The sequence below is a fragment of the Micrasema longulum genome, unplaced genomic scaffold (genome assembly GCF_059751315.1).
Source record: "Micrasema longulum isolate JH-2025_06_02 unplaced genomic scaffold, ASM5975131v1 h1tg000224l, whole genome shotgun sequence".
NCBI lineage: Eukaryota > Metazoa > Arthropoda > Insecta > Trichoptera > Brachycentridae > Micrasema > Micrasema longulum.
Window position 1 is genome coordinate 35,679 of NW_028277429.1, and position 19,451 is coordinate 55,129.

The window sequence follows — 19,451 nt, forward strand, 5'->3', positions numbered from 1 at the left end:
TATACATACAAAATTATTATAAAAAAGTAGAAAGACTCAATGGTATATAGTCGACTTAGTGGGATTAGAAGCGGGAGAGAGGTGTTTATAATTGAATTTGATTCAGTGGTCTTATGAAATAAGAAAACTTGACTGCGATAACTTAAGCATGTTCATTATTTATACTTATACATTGTTTGTATTCTTTTTTTAATACTGAATAATGTTCCCTCACTGGGGTGTCCCGTGCCGAGCGAAATATTTTACAAAATGTGAAAAATGCCTAAGACTAGCTATTTAACAAAGTTAACATAATAATAATAATAAAAAAAACGTAATTAATCCAAGTAACCTAATTATCATTAACATAATAAAAAGTAAAAAAACTAAAATAATCATAAAAAAACATAACCAATTTATAAAGACCAATAGAACAAATTTCATAAACAGTACACACATTTTACCTATTTGGCTTGATCCACTCATCGATACGTGCGCAACCCACCTCCACTATCCATTTCTTAATAGCAGTTTTATATTGTGAGAACTTACTAATTGTCCTTATGGATAATGGAAGTAGATTGTACACTTTAACCGAGTAGTAGACAAATCCTCTTTGACCGAAGGTTTTTGCATATTTATTTTTTTGCAGCATCAGGGTGGAGTATCTAGTAACTCTGGTATTTGTAACGGAGGGTAGAGAATAATGTTTACGTGCGTATAGTTACAAAGCTTTTACATTAAGTTGTTTTATAGATTTCACATTAAGATTTTCAAATATACCGAGAGAGCTAGTTCTGATTGGGACTCTTAAGATACTTTTTATCAAAGCTTTTTGTTCAATTATTATTTGCTTGATCAGTGTGTCATTTGCACTTCCCAATCCAATTATCCCATATTTCAAAACTGATAGACTGATTGCGTAATACATTTTTACAAGTTCTTTTAGGCTAATTATATTTCTTAAAGTTTTAAAAAAATTAATTTGCTTTTTCAATTTATTTTTAATGTGATCAATTCGATTAGTCCATCTTAAATTCCCATCTATATGAATATCCAAATATTTATTTGAATCTTCTCTGTCCAACGATTATTGTTCATTGTGATCGCTCAAATGCTTAGCATGTTTTTAAGTTCGTCGATAGTTATTTGGGATTGAGCTACAGGTGCGACTTTTCGCTCACATGATTGTATTCTTCATCCGCTCGGACACGAAATAAGTTGACTCTGTAAAATAATTTAGTACAATAACGTGGGAACGTTTCTTAGCCGACCATCAATCATAGAGTAATCTTCGAGATGATATCTGACCCGGGTGATAAGCATGGTGTCTGACAACGTTATGCGACCGGTTACGAAAGAATGACTTATACCGTTATCGAAACTGCGATTTCGTCTTTATGAAATAATGCCCAGTTTATTATAAAAAATTGTGAAATTAATTTAAGAATTTGTTTACCTGAAAAGTATGTTTATATTATTAGTACAGATCACATATTTTATTACTGTGCAGACATTATTTATTTAATTTATTTATTTAACTTTTTGTACTTAATGTTATTTGTACATTAGCGTACTTATTGCCAAATGGCAATTTTTTCCAACCAACCAATACAATAAAAGTTTTATTTTTATAATTTAAGTTACAGAACATATTCAATAGAAAAAAAAGATTAAAAAGTTAAAAATATATAAAAATAGAAATAAACGTATTTGTTTATAAATTACCTTAAATCAAAACTATTACTCAATGGGAAAAAAGAAAAAAGCGGAAAAGGGAAAGGAGGAGAGATTAAGGAAGACAAAGGAGATGTTTCTTCAGACGTGATTTAAACAGAGATAATGTAGTAACATCTTTGATGGTGGATGGGAGATGATTCCACAGTCGAGCCGCATGGACATTATATGAGTTAGAGAAGAAAGAGGAATTATGTATGGGCATTAAGAGAGTGCCTTGAGAATGAGAACGAAGAGGTAAACCGTGAACTGATAAGCGTTGAAATTTTTCACGCAGGTATATAGGAGCGTTAGGACTATGAAGTACATTGAACAGAAGTGAGGGGGAGTGATAGTCTCTCTGCTGTCTAATTTTGAGCCATTTCAGTTGCTTACGATAATCAGAAATGTGGTCATATTTCTTAAGACCAAAAATGTACCTTATGCATGTATTCGGAAGTCGTTCAAGTTTATCGAGTTGCTCACAGCTATAGAAACATCAGCGTAATCTAGAATGGGTAGTAGTAATGCTTGTACAAGGGTGCATTTAGTATTAATGGGTAAGAATTTTTGCAACCTTCTAAGTGAGTGTAGACTGAAAAATATTTTGCGGCTTAATTCATTATCATGAGCTCGCCAGCAGAGATGTTCATCCTTATTACATTAGGTCGAGTAACAAGCTACTCTCGTAGGCACCTTTGCATCGGTAAGTTCCCGGTGGCCCAACATCCGCACAAATGTCAAATATACATGACATGTATTCATCGAGACACTGCGTGGATACAAATACAAAACATCAACTATAGTAACATATTACTATACCATGTCGTCTCCCTCACACACGTATTTTTTTTTTCTTAATAATAGTTACCTATTCTTCATAAATATTGCTGAGAAATCTGTAATCGGTCGTTTTTTGGGTTGTTCCTGGCTGAGGACTTTCATTTCCACAGTAAATAAATTATTTAATAAATGAGGATATTTAAGCAAACTTAGAAATCTCCACAAAAAACTGAAAATGAGTTATTAATGCCAAAATAAACTATACTTAAAAACCTACCTAGTTAAATAATAGCGTAATTCAAAACCGTCTCTAAATCTTGCAAAAACCGATTTCAATCATACTTATTGCTCGACTGTTCGCCCTCTTCTAGAATATGCCTCCGTGGTCTGGTCTCCATTCTATGTCAATCGCATAAACCACATTGAATCAGTCCGAAATCGCTTGCTTCGAAAAATAGCGTGGATGCTCGGACTAGAGAGAGATAATTATTCTTATGCTGAAATAGAGTCAATGTTAAATATTTCTAGTCTAAAAAAACTTTGAACTAATATCGACTCCATATATATGTTCGGCATACTAAATGGTATAATCGATGTTCCATCATTACTGGGACAAGTAAAATTCAATATTCCGACTCGTAGATTGAGAAACAATGAAGTACGGTTTATCGATCAGCATAGAACAAACTATGGCCTTAATTCTCCAATGACCCGTCTTTGTCGTATTGTTAACTCAAGACAAGATCTGGACTTTTTTGGTTTAAGTTTACAACGATTTAAACGAGCACTAAATAAATAGTCCAGATCTTGTCTCGATGTCCCTTATGTTTGTGAATGCTTCTTTTCGTTTTTTTTAAAATGTTTTTAACTATTCTTTTATTGTAATATTTAAACCTTATAAATTGTTTACATGTACAATGTCCGTTAATAAATAAATAAGTAAATAATACCCTCCAATGTCAGTAGTGCAGTGGGATCTGCATGTTAGTGTAATGAGTGCCCTAACGAAGAGATTGCTTCGTCTCGAAACCAGCAAACAGAAAAGTCTGTTAGTGAATATAAACATAGTACAAATATTAACTAATATTTTTTTTATGTTTGACCACAAATGTTTTTAATATTAAAAATAATTTATTGTTTAGGGTGGCACAAATCTTCCGTTAGTGCGAGTGGAAGGTCGGGGAAGAGCAGGACCTGGTCTTCGGTGCTGGGCGGCTCCGTCCATAGCAGAGGAACCTTCAGTTTTCCAGGAAGGAGCTGATGCTGCTTCTCTGCAGGACGTCAGCATTTTAGGTAAGTTCAAAACTTTATTATCATCGTTTTCTCGAGCGCTACTACACATTCTGCGTCCACGCGGATAAAGAAAACAGTTCTGTTTAAAGAGAACAATGGATGTGTGTTTTAGACTTAATGGGTGCTCTCAGGTAAAAACTCTGGAAAAGGAAATCGAGCCGAGAAATATCCACCTTGTGTGTGATGGTTGGCGCGTTAACTTACCTTGCTTGAGGTCCTGTGTTCGATCCATAAGTAAATTGTAAATGCTTGGACTTCCATATACCCTTATCTAAAATGTTATCCATCTCTGCTGTAATACGTTAATTAAAACTAATAATCAGTATTGTGATGATTATATAAGTTGAGTTGGTCTTTGTTTTGTGTCCGGGCCGATAAAGAATACAGTTCTGAGACTGAAAAAAAACCAGAGCCCTGCCCTGGACAAGCGTTTTGGACTCGATGGCTGTTTTTAGGTAAAAATTTCCTTAATATTTAAAAATTGTAAATTATCGGATATCAATTCTATAAACAGTTGTGTCCTGAGTTGAAACATTGGCAGCAAACAGGATCGAACCGGGCCATAGTCCCGTGGCTTGTGTTGTGGTCTCATATATCATATGTCCGAGGTTCAAACCCCACTTTTCCCCGACTTGAATCCCATTTTCTTATAGTGGGTCATTTATAACTCGTTAAAAATGTCGTCAAAATAAAAATATTTGGGTAAATCATATGAACGCAAATATTTATTTTTTACTTTAAAAATAGTTAGGATGATAATCTGCGTCCTTGCGTTGTTCCATAACGCATGTTTACAGTGTTCCGCTAATAGATCATTTCAATGCAATTTACCTAGTAATATACATATTACACTAACCACGGATGGGTGATTATATTGAATGGACGGCAAATTACCTTGGCTTTTTATTTGTAATGACTTTGAGCATGTACCAAAAAGTCACCTCGTCATGATGTTCATAATAAATACGTGCCTAATTTATTTTAATTCAGTTTCGACAAACATCTCTTATAAACGTGTTAAAAATTATTTTTTAATACTGTGATATTTTTATGCAATTATTAATTAACATCCAAACAGGAGATATATCTAAGAATAATTTGAATTTTAATCAAATAGAATGGTTAGAATAGTCAAATCAGCCACTCTACTGAGCGGCTAGGCTGTTCATTAAATGCCGGCATTCAACCGAATGGCTAGACCTTTCGTTGAATGAACGTTTAACGAAAGAGTTGAACGTCGCTTAGCCCCTTAAATTTTAATACAACAATAATAATTGTTTTATTTTCTATTTTATTTTGTTATTTATTCATTTATTCGTCGGCTTACGCCTTTAACAAAGTATAAATTAATATAATAAAACAAAATACACAACACCTGTACACTAGTGAAGAAAATATAGATGTATAAAATAAAATCAGCAGAAAATAATGAAATTACAAAGGAAAATTAAACAATAAATTATAACATATAAAATAGAGAGTTTAATTATAAAAAAGTGTTGAAGTAACAGAGGCAATTTGTCATAGTATAAACAGCAAATCAAGAATAACACTTAGTACATTTTTATAATTTAGAAAATAAGTGATGAAAAAGTAATTATTTTGATTTGTATAAATGAAATAAATCTATGTTTCGATCTGGTTTAAGCTTCAAATAAAATAGATCAATTAATTAATACATAATTTACGGCGCTTGCATGTATGTATGCTAATTAAATTAGTGATCTACAAATTTCATCTAATTTATTTATGAAGACACTTTATCTTGCATAAATTACGAAGCTTTCTCTCTCTCAATCTAGATATGAATTTATTCCTATCTTTGGTGATAGAAATATTTACATGGAGAAATCATGAAAACACTATCCGGGATTTGAACCAAGTACCTCTAGGTTATAAAGTGATAGACAAACGGTACCTGTCTTGTAGCCTAGCGGTAAATATTCCTGATTGACAACCAAGCTTCGATAACCGGCGAGTGAAGATATTTGACTAATTATGAATAATACGCGTTGATTATTTTTGATTTTAGCAAATATATCTTTATCGCTAAAGGCTAAATTAGCAAATAACAGTGGTTTGTTTGCTAAGTTTGTAATTGAAAAAACAATTATGAAAGTAGGCTGAATGCTGTATATGTATGTTAGACTATAGAAAAGGTCGATAATGCAAAATATATAGGCATACACATTGATAGCAGTGGCGAATGGTGGTTTTGTTTACAGGTAAGCTATTAAAAATATCATATATTTGTACCTACAAAGAAGGTACATAATAAAATGTAAGTAATATATACTATAAATTGATATTTTTCTGTGGTTCTGTGAGATACAACAACTCTCGTCCATGAAATCAACTCAAACGACGTAACTTCGTGATACAATTATGCATTACTTTAATAGATAACTCATTAAAAAATAAATAAAAAATAGCACTACGAATTCAGTCGATGTTAAATATTGAATTGAAATGTCAACTGGCTGAATTGTTCTAGAAATTAATAGTGCTAAAAACGGCCACGTCTAGCGCATATGTCCTGCAATATGACGCATGTAAGTAATTATGGTCTTATGTCAAAAGTATCATCTCAAAGAAAAATAGCCCTTAATAAATAATGTTTGAAATACTGTTTTCCCAATGAATTCAAATAATTTGTGTAATCTGCATGTTTAATCTAGGAGAAAAAAACCCGCACTGGGGTTAAGACATTCAAAATATAGTACTTATTTGTATGAAAAAATAAGCAGGAATAATCGGCTAGTTTCTTGGCTCACCGCATGCGCTAGGCGCGCTTTTTTAATAATAATATTTATATTAGGATAAAGATACAAACGGTGGAAATGATTTAAAATAAATAGTAATTTTTTTTTTTGTTTTTCTCTAAATAAAATTACAGTAAAACATTATTATGGTTAGTCAAATATAATGGTAAGCTGCGCATAATCGCTTATATACACGGTTCGCCCCTGATTGATAGTTACTTAAGATGGAACAGACACGTAGATAAGACAGCAAGCAGACTAAGAAAAAAAATATGTATATTTAAAAACATTAGAAACATTCCAAACAAAACTACTTTAATTAATGTATACTATGCTCTAGCACAGAGGTTCCCAAACTTTTTTGTGTCATTGACCCCTTGCCATGTTTGTCGGTTTTTGGTAGACCCCCTACTTACCTGATTTTGATTTTTCATAAATTTCTAACTGAAGTGAAGTTAAGTGGTAAAAACTTAAAGTTAAAACAAATGTTAAGTTTTATACATTTATTAATTTAATTTAAATTAAAACTACTCAAAATAAAATTTTGTATCTGTTATATAAAATAAGCGTAACATAAAATAAACTAAGCAATAAGTAATTTTTTTTAGTGGGAAGGATGAACCTAATGCTTTAATAATAAATTATCAACTTTTGACGTCAATTTTGTCAGGTTTAATCTTAAATCTCCTTGGCCAATGATGTCCAGTCTGTTTCTTTTTTTCGTTGGGAGATTGGTAACAGCGCTGAACCATATTCCATAATACGGGATAAGTAACGGGTATGTCTTTTTGCAGCCAGAAGTACTATCAGTGCATGTTGAGATCTACTATCGTGGACCCCCATTTTCATTTCATGAACCCCCATTTTTTTTTCGTTGACGTAGACCCCTTGCAGGTTGTCATAGACCCCTGGGGGTCGATATAGACCACTCTGGGAATCACTGCTCTAGCACAATCAATTACGGAATAATGGGATGGGGAGGAACAAGTAAAACCACATTAGTCATTAATGAAAGCCCAAAAAGCCGCACTAAGAGTAGCCAACAAAAAGCCCTACAGATAGACTTTTTACATAATTTTCAGTATATGAGACAAATATGCATAAAGACGCTTTCATCAAAAGCCTGACAGACATAATGACGAACAACAAATTTACGACACTAGGCAAAGACAAAAAACAAAACTTCTGCTACCAAAGAAAAAAACAAATAACGGACAAAGACACCATAATTTTCTGGCCCCTGAGCTATACAACTTTTTAAGTATGGATATATTGGCGAGCAAAATGAACAACAATATTTTCAAAACTAGTCCATAAATGGATTACTAAAAGCACTAGACAGGAAGCTGAGGAATATGTTTTGTATATAAGTCTTTTCTCATTCTATTCATGTAGATATTTTTTTATTATTTATTTTTGAAACCAACACAGTCATAGTAATAAACAATACATAAAGAATAACAACAAATAACAAGACCAATTATGGGTTTTAAATAGGAACAAAAATATTTTTTTTAAAAACGTACAGTTCTCTAGGGGTAATAGGAAGTGGGATGGGAAAATAGGGATGAAGAAAAGAAGAAGAAATAGTAAGTTAATATAAAACGATGAAAAAATATAAAAAAAAGTATTTAAATGTACACATTTTTTTTGTTTTTTTTTTGCTCCACAACAGGCCAGGAGGGCCAACTACAGTGGTGAATTACATCACAAAACAACCCAGGCTTGAGAAAAATCACTTTGAATTTTTGTGTTCTCACCGGTAATCGAATCCGGAACCTGCCGTGAGTGAGTCAAGCGTCTTGACCACTACACCACGAAGGCCACCATTCAACATACATACATATACATGCACACACGCATACATATACATACATATATATATACACATACATACATACATACATATACACACATGATCATGCATATATATGAATATATACGCATGTTTAAAATCGTTTTTTATATATCTTTTAATTTTTACACGTATAATATTTTGATGTGACTTGACGATTGGTGTGAAAATATGTAATATTATGTATAAAATAAATAATACACTGACACTCTGTGGGCCAGTAGAGTGTCTACATCCATAAATAAAAAGGAAATATCATTGAATGTACCTATTGTATAAATTTTTTTTTATAAACTATATATTTGTATTGATTATTGAATTAAATATTTTTTTTGATAGGTGCACAAATGTTTTTTTCATTTCATTTTTTTTTTTTTTGCACCACAACAGGCCAGGAGGCCCAATTACAGTGGTGAATTACATTACAGAACAACCAGGCTTGAGAAAAATCACATTTTTAATTTTTATGTTCTCACCGGGAATCGAACCCGGAACCTTCCGTGCGTGAGTCAAGCGTCTTGACCACTGTACCACGGAGGCCGCCTGTTAATACGTGTGCATTCATTATGTAAGGCTGAAGACAACCATAATCTAAAAAAGTCATGAAAGATGGTACAAAGCATTTATATTTCGTAAAGTGGATTTTTCTGCTTTTAGGAAGCTTCTATTTTCTCTTTCGGCGAAAGGATCAGGAGGAATACCCTATAGTGGGTCAATCCAGGCCAGAGAAATATGCTTGTTGAAAATAGGAAACTGGATGGCTGAAAACAGACTAACATTAAACCCATCAAAAACGGAACAACTATGGGCGGCTTCAGCCAGACGACAGAACTTGATTCAGGATACGGCCCTACCCAATGTAGGGAGTACCGCTTTACCCACCGTTAAACTACTGGGATATATAGACTATATATATAGAATATAGACCTAAAACTAAGAATACTCCTAATCAAGACCTATGTATGGAGTATCTTGATGTAAGGCTGCGAGACATGGTGCCTATCCGAAAGAGATAAACAAAGACTAGAGGCTTTTGAGACGTGGTCCTAAAGAAGACCTATAGAAGAGTCCAATATAAGACAAGGGGTAAGACAGGGATGCTCACTATCACCTGTTCTTTTTAACGCTTATATACAGGGTGCGATTGACGACTTGAGAGAGACGATGAGTCACAGAGAAGATGTAAAGATACACGGGCAAAAGGTGGATATGATAAGACTTGCTGACGATATTGCTATGGTTGCTGAAAGTGAAGAAGAACTGCAAAATGCCTTAGCAACTATGGAAAGCATTCTTCAAAATAACTACAGTATGAATATAAATAAAGACAAAACAAAGCTACTGACTGTAGGCCGAATGCAACACCAGATGAGAGTAGTGATGTCGGGAATACCACCAAAGAACACCAAGGAGTTTGTCTACCTCGGGAGCAAAATAACGTGGGACGGTCGGTCTAAGAGCGAGGTCGACAGCCGTATACATCAAGCTAGACTTGCATTTAATAAAAGGTCAAAAATAATTGAATCAAATAATATAGACCTAAAACTAAGAATACTCCTAATCAAGACCTATGTATGGAGTATCTTGATGTAAGGCTGCGAGACATGGTGCCTATCCGAAAGAGATAAACGGAGACTAGAGGCTTTTGAGATGTGGTCCTATAGAAGACTACTAGGAATTTCCTGGAGAGACCACATTACAAATGAGGAGGTTCTCCAAAGAATCGAAGGTGGAAGGCACCTGCCAGGACCTTGTCCGAAAGGCGAGCGAGATGGATCGGCCATGTAATACGTCAAGATGGCCTCCTGCATGTCATATTAGAGGGGATGACCGAGGGGATAAATTCTAGGGGACGCCCACGCCGAGAGTGCCTGGAGAACCTATTAGAGGACTCATCATATGCTGACTTTAAACGAGCCGCACAAGACAGGGAGGAATGGAGGAGAAGAATGAATGTAATTGCTGCCATCCAATCCCAGGATTGAGACCGGAGAAGAAGAGAAACTACTCGGAGTCTCACTTGATTCTGACCTTTCTCTTGACGCTCAAATTAGTAGAATGATAAGTTCATGCTTCTACCAGCTGAGACAAATTAGATGCATACGCAAAAATTTGCCGGTTGATGCCACCCGTCAATTAATAAATGCGTTTGTAGTGTCTAGAGTCGATTTTTGTAAAGGTATCTACGCAGGTCTACCAATAAACAAAATGACTCGCCTACAGTCTGTATTAAATGCCGCAGCGTGACTTATTTTCGTAATCTCTAAGTTCAGTCGTATCACTCCACTTCGGGAATTACACTGGCTACGTTTACCACAGAGGTGGAATTCAAACTCTGTTGGCTTGTGTATAAATCACTGCACAACTCTGATCTGGAATATCTAAGGGAACTATGCATTCCAGATGAACCAGCTGATAGGCGTCTTCACAAACATCAACAAATAAAACAATTGAAGGAATATAGATGTCAACAATGTTTGATTATGTCCAAATGCTTGCAGACTGGCTGGATTTCCTCCCTAGGGAGTTGTTCATATTTAAATTTATTTCAACAGAGAAGGAAAGCATTTTCGAGAAGGGAATATGGAAGTCTAGGCATTTACAGGGTTTATGACCTGTCATTGTCAAGATGGAAGAAAAGTCAACAGGTGGAGGAGTTGAGGAAATGTGGATGTTCAAACATGGACAGAATGATGAATGTTACACAGTGTGCAAAGTGGCCACTTAAACCAGCCAATGACAGGTCATAAGCCCCGTAGATGTCTAGACTTCTATATTGCCTTCTCTCAAATGTTCTTCATCTGTGTTGTAATATGTTAATTTTAACAGCTCCCTGAGGAGTTGAATCCAGTACTTGTCTACAAAAATTTGGAGAAACTCATAATATTGTTGATAGCATAAATCAATTGACAAGTTATTCAAAAAATTCTTCATTTTATCTTAGGTACATGAATGCGGTTTTTACTTTTTTAAGACAAATTTTTCCAAGTGCCTACCTTAGAGATGCAAGCACTTTTACAAAATTTTGTGTGGATTAAACTATGGTCTTTTTTTAATTTTTTCATGCAATGTTAATTAAGCTATCCTTCTAGAGCGGATGAAAGAGCAAGAGCATATAAAGCTTCCATCGAATTAATTCCAACATGCTGATCTGCGTACGAATGTGTATATTATGTGCATATATTGAATGTATCTATACATATATGACCCGGTCAAGCAAGAACCGTTGGCATTACTCGAATAGTTTGCTAATTTACAAACACATGTTGCTTGGATTACATATTCCTCTACTGCCCATATTCGCGCTGGTGAAGATATTATCTTCTGCACGCCAACATCGGCGGACCATCTGTCAACATCTACACATCAAATGCGAAAATCCTGAAATCAAACTTAACACTTTGAGCACCGGCCAAATACACATAGAATTTACCCTGTGCCAGGCCCATTTTTGTGAAATTTCATTCTTTGTGAAGTGTTTCTTAAAAGTGTCATAATTATGAAAACACTGAGTTAAATCAATCGAAACTTCTCTTATGTATTTTAACCAATTTAATAAAACAATTTTGTATGATAGTTTTGCCAACATTGGCCTCTATGGAGAGCCACATTGCAATGTTCGCATAATTGGTTATGTTTTTTTTAAATTATTTTAGTTTATATTGCTTTTTATGTTAATGATTATTAGGTTAATTAGATTATTTACGTTTTTATTTTATTATTATGTTAACTTTGTTAAATTACTAATTTATGGCATGTATTACTTATTGTCAAATGTTTCCCTCGGCACGGAAACATTATTCTGTAAGAAAAAAAAGAATAAAAACATTTTAAAAGTATAAATAAATAAATATACAGGGTCTTACTCCTTTTATTGTGCTGTGTATCCCGGTCCCGTGTTTTCACGTGGTTTACCAGCAGCAAAAAAGTACTAATACAAGTCACTAAATGTCAATAAAATGCACTTTTTTAGACAGCTGGTAAACCACGTGAAAACACGGGACCGGGACACAACGCGTAGTATATAATTACCTGTTTATACGGCTCCGGGATACGAAGAGTTAAAGAGAAAAAGAATGTCTCAAAATCCTCTGTACGAGGAATAAAAATTGTACAATGAGTTACCAGAAGAATTAAAAGAAAAACTTAATATATTTATAAATCAATTTAAAAAAATACAACAATATTTTAAGTTTGTCCAAATTTTTGTAGACAAGGACTGGATTCAACTCCCTGAGGAGCTGTTTATATTAACATATTACAACAGAGATGAAGAACATTAAAAAAATGTAATATAGAAGTCTAGGCATCTACAGGGCTTATGACCTGTCAAAGGCTGGTTTAAGTGGCCACTTTACACACTGTGTAACATTCACCATTCTGCCTATATTTGAACATTTATATTCCTTCAATTCTTTCATCTGTTGATGTTTGTGAAGTTAAAGAGCTGAAACCTTTATTTATGCGGGTGGTATTAATCTAATTGAATTATTTCACCTACATACTGGGCAACGCCTTAAAATGTTATTTTTTCAATTTCTATACTTCTTCATGGACCAGGTAATTTATCAACAATATTTTGAGTTTTTCCAAATTTTTGTAGACAAGGACTGGATTCACCTGGGGAACTGTTTATATTAACATATTACAACAGAGATGAAGAACATTTAAGAAAAGGTAATATGGAAGTCTAGGCATCTACACGGCTTATGACCTGTCATTGGCTGCTTTAAGTGGCCACTTTACACACTGTGTAACCATTGACTGTACTGAATGTAACTATGTAACCATTGACAGGTCATAAGCCCTGTAGATGCCTAGACTTCTATATTACCTTTTCTTAAATGTTCTTCATCTCTGTTGTAATGTGTTAATAAAAAAATACGTTTGTTATCTGTATATACTAGCGGACCCGAGAGACGTTGTACTGCCTGAACGTTGGCTTGCCTGCTATTAGCTTGGAAAAAGACTTTTCATTGATAAGTAGGTACCCAGTTACTTGTTTATGATTGAATTCCAAAACTAAAAAAATCCTAGGGAGTCTTTTTAATGTTGAGTTCCACAAAATAAACATTTTTTAAATACATAGTTGTTTTTGCTAATGGGAATCTCTGCTCTTTTAACGACAGGGGTGCCCTTTATTTAGGATTGCGATTCAAAAATGTGTTGAATGTCAGTTATTATAATTTTAGTATTCCCAAAAATCCAGTAAAAATATATCAATGCTAAGAAATTATAAGGAATTTAAGGAAAGAATCTAAATGGGATCATTTTGTTTTGATCAACAGGGATGGAGAATACCTTAAAAAAGGTAATATGGAAGTCTAGGCATCTACACGGCTTATGACCTGTCATTGGCTGGTTTAAGTGGCCATTTTACAGTGTGTAACATCAACTATTTTGCCTATGTTTGAACTTCCATATTTCTTCATTCCTTCCATTTGTTGATTTTAGTGAAGTTAAAGAGCTGAAACCTTTATTGTTGTGAAGAGATTCATCTGACTGAATAATTTCACATACTAGGCAACGCCTGAAAACAATTTTTCAATTTTTAAACTTCTTCTTGGACCAGTGAATTGAATTGAAAAATTGTTTCCTAGTGTGTGAAATTATTCAGTCAGATGAATCTCTTTCTATCTGTGGCCTGTGGCATTACCAACATTAAAATGAATGCATTACTCGTGAACTTCTGTGACAAAATTTATTACCAACTTACGAAACGATCGTTTTCGAAAGACCTTATTTTCGAAACGAAAATATTGAATAAAAATATTCATTATAAGGGTTTATACAAAATCTAGGAGAATCTTTAAAAAATATTTTATTTGTAGAGGTGTTAGGTTAAATCCGATATTCGTCCCGAGTGATAATACCCTATTGTACTTAAAAGTATATCGGGTCATATATTCTGGTTCTATTTCACACACATAACTGTATTCCGCTATACTATTGAACTGGCTGTTTCTCATCAAACCAGATTACAAATAAATAAAATGTTGTGGATTGTCATAATCTCCGTTATTCGAAAATAGAACGGCCAGTAATAAATTGACAGCAAATTACGCGGCAAGATGGTGATTATTATTTTCTGTCTATGGTCGAGAGCTTTCTATGGAATAAGAATTATAATGGAAACGTGTTCCACGTTTGAATGTAGCGGATTATTGACGTAATTGAATCCATAGATAAGTCGAAGCAATATAAATAAACGGAAGTGCATTATAGAAATACTTAAATAAAAGAACCGATGCACAATACAATATTATATTAAAACTATTATGAACTTATCAGCTGTCATCATCGTAATTCCCCTTCCACGCCTAATGGTTCATAGGACACTGTATTGGTACACTAACCGCAGCGTGTATCGATCATTTTTGTTACGTGAACAGTCACAATGGTTGTTTGATCTTTACGTGAACAACTGTATGAAAGAGTTACAATGTATGGGTATTGGAGCAAAAATTGATAATTTTTCAGTAAGCTGCTTGTTGTATGCTGATGATGCAGTTCTGTAAGCAAGCAGCAAGGATATTTTGCAACAAATAGTCTCTAGAATGTATGATGTATGCCTGGAGAGTGAATTGGCGATAAACGAACTTCAAAAGTTATGGTATTTGAAAGGGGAAGTGAGGTTACTGACTTCATAATAAATGTAATCAACGAATGTCCCCAATGGGCAAAATGGTGAATGTTTCACAGTGTGTAAAGTGGCTACTTAAACCAGCCAATGACAGGTCATAAGCCCTGTAAATGGCTAGACTTCCATATTCCCTTCTTTAAGGTATTCTCCATCACTGTTGTAATTTGTTAATCTTAATGACTCCCGAGGGGGTAAAATCCAGTCTTTTGTCTACAAACATTTGGACAAACTCAAATATTGCAATATTTAACGAATTTAATCGAACACAGGACCTCAAGAACGGTAAGCGAACGCGCCAACGATTTTTACTAAGAGTAGCCATTGAGTCGAAAACATTCCTTCCGAGTTCTTTTTGTATTTCGCTCGCTGAACTGTATTCTTTATAACTTCCGGACACGGGAACATGATACTCTCATATAATGACTGTAAAATTACATAATGATGGAAAATCATTAATAATGTTATTTAATAACTTTGGCTATTTAAATTTAACGTACGTACGGTTGATTGACCCAGAATGAATATGTCTATAGATGGTTGATTGATCTATGTATAGACCGAGGCATATGGAAAATGAGTTATACGCCAATTTTATAGACACATAATAAAACCAAATTAGCTTTACGAAATTAGTTTGCTAACGGTTTTATATTGCGTGAAAAAAACAAATCGCATGTCTCGATCGAGTGGAAGAATTCGTAAATCTGGAAAGCATGTTTTCAGAAGATGGAAGAGTAGAATCAGATGTTGGAAGGAAGTGAATGCGGACAGCAAAATGAACGACACGCGAAGCACAACTTGCTAATAAAAATATGTATGAATAATATTTTGAGTTTGTCCAAATTGTATGAAAGAGATAGAATGTACAGGTATTGGAGCAAAAATGGATAGTTTTTTTAGTAAGCTGCTTGTTGTATGCTGATGATGCAGTTCTGTTAGCAAGCAGCTAGGATGATTTACAACAGATAGTCTCTAGAATGTATGATGTATGCCTGGAATTGGCGATGAACGAAAGCAAGTCAAAAGTGATGGTATTTGAAAGGGATAGTGAGGTTACTGACTGCAGAATAAATGTAAACAACGAATGTCTCGAGCAAGTAGAAGAATTTGTGTATCTGGGAAGCATGTTTTCAAGAGATGGACGAGTAGTAAAAGATGTTGAAAGAAGAGTGAATGAGGGCAACAAAATAAACGGAGCACTAAGCACATTAATTTCCAATAAAAATATGTCAATCGAAGCTAAAGTGGCAGCACACAACGGAGTTTTAGTCCCAGCACTTATGTATGGAAGTGAAACATGGAGAGGCAGAGGAATGATAAAAGTCGAGTGAACGCGGTTGAAATGCGATCTCTTAGACGAATGTGTAGGAAATCAATGTATGACAGGGTTACGAATGATGAAATCAGGCGATAGTGTAAATCTGAGTCAAGTATAATTGATAAGATTGAGAAAGGGCCTCTGAGATGGTTTGGTCACGTAGAACGAATGGATGACGAAAGAATGGTAAAACAAGTACATATTTATTTATTTATTTATTTTAAAGAAACAAACAGTCGACAATGAAATAATAACATTTTTTTAAATACAGTTTAAAGACAGACCAGCAAAGTTTCTAAATAAAAATCATACATATTATTAAATTGTGTTACAACAAAAGGATGTGTTTATGTGTATTTGTATGAGAGTAAGTGTGGATGTGTGTTTATGTGTATTAGTGTATATGGCGAAAATGAACGGCAACGTGAGACGAGGACGACCAAGGAAGACGTGTCATGATCAGATAAACCAAAATCTTAAGTCTGGTCATGTCAAAAGCAGACAGAACTGAAGCGTTTACGCGTGTAATTTTAAGTTAGTTAAATTCCTGACGGTGAGGTAGTAACCTCGAAACCGGTCGAAGTGTAATTAAAAAAAAAAAAAAAATAAGTGGTTTATACAACTTTATTTTATTTTTACAAATATAAAAATAAAAACTTCGTGACAATTGTTTCGCTATATTAATTATTAGCTATTGTTTGATTTCTAATATTATAAGTTTAACACTTATTTGTTTATAAATTTGTATAAACCACTTAATTTTTTTAATTACATTTAGACCGGTTTCGAGGTTCCTACCTCATCGTCAGGAATTTAACTAACTTATAATTACACGCGTTGCTATTTATATAATAAAATATTGTATGAAAGAGACAGAAATTTGAAAGAAAGAGAGAGAAAGAAGATAAAATAAATCGTAGCGGGAATAGTTTTAAAAGAGGACTCGAAGTTAAATTTAATTGATTATTTATTATTTGAAGTTTTTGATTAATGGCTTTACTAATTTCTAATCGTTCTAAATTATCTAAACCAAACTCGAACCGGTCGAAGAGTAATTAAAAAAAAAAAGTGGTTTATACAAATTTATAAACAAATAAGTGTAAAATGTCATACCACAAAGTGAAAAATGTTTTTGATAACAATAATTATAAGTTTAAGTTTTCTGTATGAAGAATATAATATGTTAACTTTTTTTATTAAACATATTTAATTACCGGTTACCGACGAAGATACTTTGAATTTTCATACAAATATACACACTTTCGTACATAAATATCGATATTCGTTTATACCGTCTCAGTATATTTATACCGATGAAGATAGCCGTTCAGAATCGCGGCCCTGGGGTGCTATTCTGAACCGCTCTCGCTGCCGTAGAAAACACTTTATCTCGTGTATTTTGTATGTAAATATGTACACGAGAAAAATGGTTTTTCTACGGCCGCGAGAGCGTTTGGAATACCCTAGGATCCCAGAGGAGTCTAATATCTTGTTCGCGTGTGATATGTTTTGTAAATAATAAAAATAAAATAAATGTTAATAAATATTATATAAATATATTTTTAGTGCCTATTTAATATTATGTTTTGAGTATAATTTTATTGTGAACTGTAAACAATTTATAATAAATAATGTCAAAATATACAGAACATAGCATCAAATATAATAATGGAGTATAAACAAAATGAATTCTGTTATTGCCATCTATCAAGTAGTAGCGTAACTTTGTAATTCGTGCTAGCATTTCACAGATGGCGCTAACGCTTAACTTCGGTTGCGTCTCTCTTAAAAAATATTTTTTTCCCCGGGTAAACAGAGATAACGTTATTAATATATCAATCCGGATGAAATCATAACCCATAAATGAACTTATAATTTTGTGGATAAAAAAAATAAATAAAGTTCTGACCGTGTCAAAACTTTATTTACCGGCAGAATTGACCAAGTTCTCCTATATATGACCGTGAATGCCCGTTCTACAGAAGCCGCAAACGGCCTTTTGACGAAACTCAATTGTTTACTACGCTAAAAATACGCTAAGCTGTGGCATTTTCGGTATGCGGTATATACTAATATTTACTCACATTAATTGTTTATTTACTTCATTTACATCGTAAAAATATGTACACCGAATACCTCGATCATTTATTACAAAAATGAACTTAGCTCTTTTTTTTCTTTTTTTATGTGTTTATTTTTCCATACACATATTATTTACAAAAAGATATGATCACAAACCTACACTTTAGAAAAATACATCTTAAAATTAAGCTATAACATGAATTGGAAAAATGACCACAAAGACTTCAGCGTCTGAGCGTGGGCCATTCCTTTTTTAATTATTAAAAAGTTAATAGCATATATATATGGTATGATATGAACACGAAAAAAAATAAAAGAAAAATTAAATTAACAAATGCTGATATTACGAAGACATGGTTTATTTGCAGAATGCATTTATTTTTAATTTTAATTATTTTTTTTAAGAATGTGTCTATCTGTTACTTCCATGCTGATCCAAGACCTCAAACCTACTTTAAAATGTACCAGTGATTTGATGTTTTGTAGTTCCTTAGGTAGAAGATTGAAGGACCTCGGACCGACATGTAAGGAGTGCCTCTGTGCGAACTTAGTTCTGCATTCTGGAACTGACAGTACACTATCGGAGCTATTACTAATACGATTTAAATTATTACTAAACAATTCTCTATTCAAGTAATCACTGAAATATATATAATTTTCTAAAACTAAGGAGTCCACTCTCTACGTATAATTTATTACTAGGAAATAGTATATGTTTTTTGTAAATTATTTAGGGTGGTATTACTAAAGATATCTTAACGGTATTTATCGAGACGGTGTACTCAAGCCAAAAGCCGGCTCTACCGACAAACCGACACGTCGATACGCGTTTTCATATAACTGTCGAAGGAAAAAAAAAAGAAAGTAATATTCATTTTCTACAGTGGCAACCATAGAATTAAGAGCTTTCGCCAGGCGCATTCGCGATGCCGTCATGTAATGTTGCACGATGGGAAAAAATATAATTATAACACAAATGTAAGGTAAAAAATCAATCTGTTAATTTCTCTAAAATTTTAT

The 19,451-nt window shown here is 33.6% G+C and overlaps 1 protein-coding gene across 1 annotated transcript in view; it reads left to right on the forward strand.

Annotated features, from left to right (window-relative positions):
- LOC148283535 (uncharacterized) overlaps nucleotides 1-19,451 on the forward strand; it is a gene marked incomplete at its 5' end in the record, with an annotated part of 203,994 nt that overhangs the window by 20,677 nt on the left and 163,866 nt on the right. Inside the window, one exon of the mRNA XM_088243661.1 lies at nucleotides 3,621-3,771. Coding sequence (XP_088099787.1) covers nucleotides 3,621-3,771 — 151 coding nt within the window. The remainder of the gene's footprint in view (nucleotides 1-3,620; nucleotides 3,772-19,451) is intronic.